This window comes from Limulus polyphemus, unplaced genomic scaffold, assembly GCF_000517525.1.
Source record: "Limulus polyphemus unplaced genomic scaffold, Limulus_polyphemus-2.1.2 Scaffold283, whole genome shotgun sequence".
Lineage (NCBI taxonomy): Eukaryota > Metazoa > Arthropoda > Merostomata > Xiphosura > Limulidae > Limulus > Limulus polyphemus.
In genome coordinates, this window is record NW_013665893.1 from 483096 (window position 1) to 488059 (window position 4964).

The 4964-nt window shown below is 33.0% G+C and overlaps 1 protein-coding gene across 1 annotated transcript; it reads right to left on the reverse strand.

Annotated features, from left to right (window-relative positions):
• Window positions 1–3844: 3844 nt before the first annotated feature.
• On the reverse strand, window positions 3845–4958 carry LOC106457029 (putative eggshell protein; the record flags this gene model as incomplete). The annotated part of the gene is made up of 1 exon (XM_022382839.1): window positions 3845–4958. A coding segment is annotated over one exon (657 nt), but the record flags the coding sequence as incomplete, so codon positions are not given.
• Window positions 4959–4964: the final 6 nt, after the last annotated feature.

The window sequence follows — 4964 nt, forward strand, 5'->3', positions numbered from 1 at the left end:
AACGTTCAAGGCAATCTATTAAGAAATACCTGAGATATAACATCTCCAATTTTGTTGGGTTTCTTCTTTCTTTTTTTCTTCCAGCAAAATTACGGAAACTTTATTTGATAGAAATACATAGTTAACTTTTATGGGTTTTTTTCAAAGTTTGTATACTGATAAATCTTTTCAATTTACTATTTAGAGTTTCATTTGGTATTAATATAAGCCATATGAACAAAGATATTCAACAAAAATCGCTCAGATTTGACCCTAATATTTGCGCTCGCCTACGCAAAAAGTCACGTGAGCTATCAGTCTAAGATTTTTACTACAGCTTCACCTAAGAATGAAAGTGGACCATTTTTAGTTTTTTGTCATTTGAAATAAGACGGCTGATTTAGAGCAGCAAAGCTATGAGGTGAAGATACTCAAAGATACTCAAATATTGATTAGGCCAAGTACACTAGATTAACAGTTTCTAGCTCATGTTTTCAAAAGAATCATACCGGTGAACGGTTATTATTGATTGCCAACTTTTCAGCATAAATTTACTAAATTTTATGAAATTATCCTAATTAAAGAGCGTCATTCGTTAGTTTGCAAGGCCACGTATTTTGTTTTACCCACCATCATGTCCCAAGTTGAACAAAAAACGCAGCCTGGCTAACTAATCAATGAATATTTGCTATAAAATTCTTACCAATGCTATAAGTGTAGCTATCAGTTTGTCTGCCAATTTTTATTTCATTCCTTTAAGTCGCACACTGAATCCATTTTTTTTGGAGCACCTTTTTTTCACACCTAAAGTGATTTTGATAAGATTATACTTGCCATAAGACACTGATATTAGGTCTATTACATTTTTAACACCTGATTTTTTAAACCAATCCCTTAGGGGATTTTCAAGAACTAGAAGAGTATATAGTAATAGTATTCCAACTACATTATGTTCACCACATCCATTTGCGCAATTAGGTGGGCTGGTATATAACTAACATAGTAGTGGTCGGAACAGTACTTATATAAGCCATTAAGCGTTGTAACAAATGACATATGTTTCGTATCCTATTTCTTTGGGCGGACAAAAGAATAAAACCATGTTGTATGAAACTTCTAATGTTGCAATTTGTTGATGTCATATAGTGCTCTCCGTTTAATGTGTATTCTGCTTTGTGTCTTTTTATGTACTTATGTCGAATGTGATGTGAAGTTCTGTAATCATTTCATTTGGGAAGTTTATTATTGCTTCTTTTTCTCTTTAACTTGTAAAACTTACTTGGGAAGAAAGGCATTAATGCATTTATAAAAGTAGTTTCGTTTTTCTAGTTACGTAAAACTACATAATACATTATCAACATGGCTCCATCAAGAGCATAAGGTTTTTTAAATGACTTTTGTTTCTATAGAAATCATGTACAAGTTTGGTAGTATGGGTGATAGAAGGGTCTAATGCTAAGTCCATTTTTTTGTAGAGAATCTTCCTAAGAATTCAAAATAATTGGTATGGTTTTGATTTAGTTTCTCTATCGCGACGTTAATTGCTTCAGAAAGTGGTATTTGTGGAAACAATAACATTATTGGAGTTACATAGCTGGTTTTTAGAGCTGGTTTTTTTTTTCTTTTTGAGATTTCATATGAATCTCTCAGTTATTTCTGATTTACGTATCAAACAGAGACAATAGGTCTAATGTTAATCGGACTTTTGCGTATTTTTAGCACTGTTGGTTTTGTAGATTTGGTTTGTTTTGTTTTGAATTTCGCGCAAAGCTACACGAGGGCTATAATAATAGTGACATTTATATAGATGTAGCTATTTTTTATCTAGTGTATTCAAACATAAGACAATTTTATTACCAAATGTGAAATAATCTTTCTGTTATATCTATATAATGAAATTGGAAGATATCGGTTTGAATTTCGCGCAAAGCTACACGAGGGCTATCTGCGCTAGCCGTCCCTAATTTAGCAGTGAAATACTAGAGGGAAGGCACCTAGTCATCACCGCCCATCGCCAACTCTTGGGCTACTCTTTTACCAATATATGTTGGTGAAACTAGCAGAAGTTTAAAGATACAAGATTTAAATTGTTTGTTAAGCACAAAACTAGCTACCCAATGGGTTATTTGTGGGCTGCCCATCCGAGGTATCGAGACCTGATCTTAAACGTTATAAGCCCTCAGAGTTACTGCTGAGTCAAATAGAGGGCACAAGATTTAGTGAACACAGCAATGAACAATCACATGTAAATAAATGCATGAAAAACGTAACCCTGTAATAAATTAGGAAAACAAAACGTACACAAAAGAAAAATTAAGGAGCTAGTATCAATAAAAAAATACACAAACCTAACACAAATATTTATAATTACTTCACTTTTATTGAACCCCGAGTATCATGAGTGACTTCTATTTAAGTAATTTAATGTGAAACGTCTTGAAATACGTCTTTTTTTTTTTACTATGTCTATTGTATTGGTTTGTATATTATGTTTAGGTAGATTCCGTTAACAGGACACTTATGAGTTCGGGTAAATGAAATTAAAAAATAGTTTAAACAGGCAGTGCAGCACCAACCTTATATATATATATATATCAGATCAATTCAGCCTAAATTAATGACATTAGAGTAACTCCGATTTTAGAACGATTATGATTACATATATATTCAGGCAAGGTTATCTAAGACATATTCATCAAATATTAATATTATCGTACTTTTACCGAGTAATTAATCGTTAGCTAAACAAATAATCACACAGTATAATAGGACATAAACCGAGGTATCGACACAGTAAATATCAGTGAATATTATTTATTATTATTAGTGAAGAAGATAACAAAAGCGCGTGGCCAAACCATGGTTATTGCTCATTGAGAAGATGGAAATCTGATTAAATCACGACAGAATTAGATTTATCATAATTTTATGAACATAATGGGTAGTTTGAGTAGCAGTAGTGGTAAATTAGAGGGTCGAGAAATCAGAGTGGCTCACTAGGTAGATACTCAATTCTCTCACAAAAAATTGCAAGACAAGCTAAATTGGTTAGTTTTACTTTAAAACTAAGACACAGGAACTACCATCTGCTGCCAAGATCAATGTTTTAAACAAGCTATAATTATGACATCCCAGAAAATTATATAAATGCCTGTTTGCCAAAATACCTAATATGTATATACTACAATTATGAATACGGGTTGGTCATGACGTAGAACGTCACAACATCGTATTGACTGGACAGATGGAGTATGTTTGGTGGAATGAATAAAAACCTCAAGAGGTGAAGAGTACTTATCTTTGATACTTCAGCTTAGACTGAAGAATTATACATATAATTCACATTCTATAAATAACAATTAAATAGTATATTGACGTGTTTGATGAACTAATCAATTAATCATCAACAGAAGGTGTACTTGACGTTTGTAATATACATAAATAAAATGTGACCGGAAAATTCGACAGGGTTTTTTATTTTAAATACGTAAGCAAGTTGTCATTTCTGTATGTTTTAGAATCCTCAGCTGTATTCCACGCTGATACTAGGCTTATGTTTATCAAATATAATAATAAATAATGGCGAGTTGTAACCCAATAAATATTCTATACATTATCAATTATTAAAGTGGACCATCATCAGTGGTGCCTAGAAGGAAGATAAAAGCTAAGTAAAACATGTTGATAAAACATGTCTAAGAAATCTTATAACAATTGGATTTTTGTTTTTCATAAAGATACTCACTGTGAGATATATATAAATCAATCCACGGTTACATTTTTAATAAAAACACTTAAATCTTTCATTTTATGTTGCACGAAAAGAAACAAGACATTTTATAGAATATCTTTATTGAGACACCATCCAATGAAACTATACATTATACGTTTTTATGCATTCGGACAGTTTGAAAACGAGCATTAAGTTATTTACGTTTACACATAATCTCAAATTGTACTGTTTCACATAATTTGTTGTTTTCACTGACAGCTTTTAAAAATCCCTATAGCTAATTATAATATAAGAGTATGCTTTGTCCCATACGAAAACTTATACTGCAAATATACAGCTAAGAATAGAATACGACTTTGTTTCATAGCTAGAGAATCTTCGAGAGTAAAACATATTTCAATACTCCACAGACACACAGATATTTCAAGTAAAGTTCTAAACATGTTAAGTAGAAAAGCGAAACTTCAAGATACTCGTTGGACTGTATAAATTGCTTATCCACTTTATATTACCGCAGTCAAGGACTCAGCTACTTTACTTCAATATTTTTTCAGCTATCATATTATAATTCATAATAAAATACAATAGTTTATTGCTTGGTCGTGTCATATACTATTCTGTATCCAGCAGGACTCTTAGAATAGCCGTCAGGATGTTTTGAGACTAAATACACGTTTTTAGTACCAGCGTAACCATGGCCATAACCACCCTTACCGTGTCCTCCACCTCCATAGCCACCGTGGCCACCACCATGCCCACCAGTTTGATGTCCACTGTAACTTCCTTTCTTATATCCTCCTCCACCTTGCTTGTAACCATAGCCGTCCTTATAATACTTGCCGCCATTTTTATGATCACCACCGTAGTAGTTGTCGTAGCCGCCTTTTCCGTATTTGTGATAGTCGTCCCCGTATTTCTTGTTGTCATGATATTTTTTGTCATCATATTTCTTGTATTTCTTACCTGCATGATGATCATAATAGTCGTGGAAGTCCTTGTATTTCTTACCGTAGTCCTTATCTTTATAGTCATCGTAATACAATTTCTTGTCGCCAAATTCTTCCTTATGGTAGACATTCTTGAAGCCGTATTTCTTGTGGCCATAATCTTTATAGTAATCGCCTCCAAATTTCCCCCCTTTATTTCCTCTGCCTCCATAATGGTCGGATCCGTATTTTTTTCCACTAAGTCCTCCGTCCTTGTAGTAGCCGTACTTGTCTTTGCCATACTTGTCGTAATAACGACCCCCCTT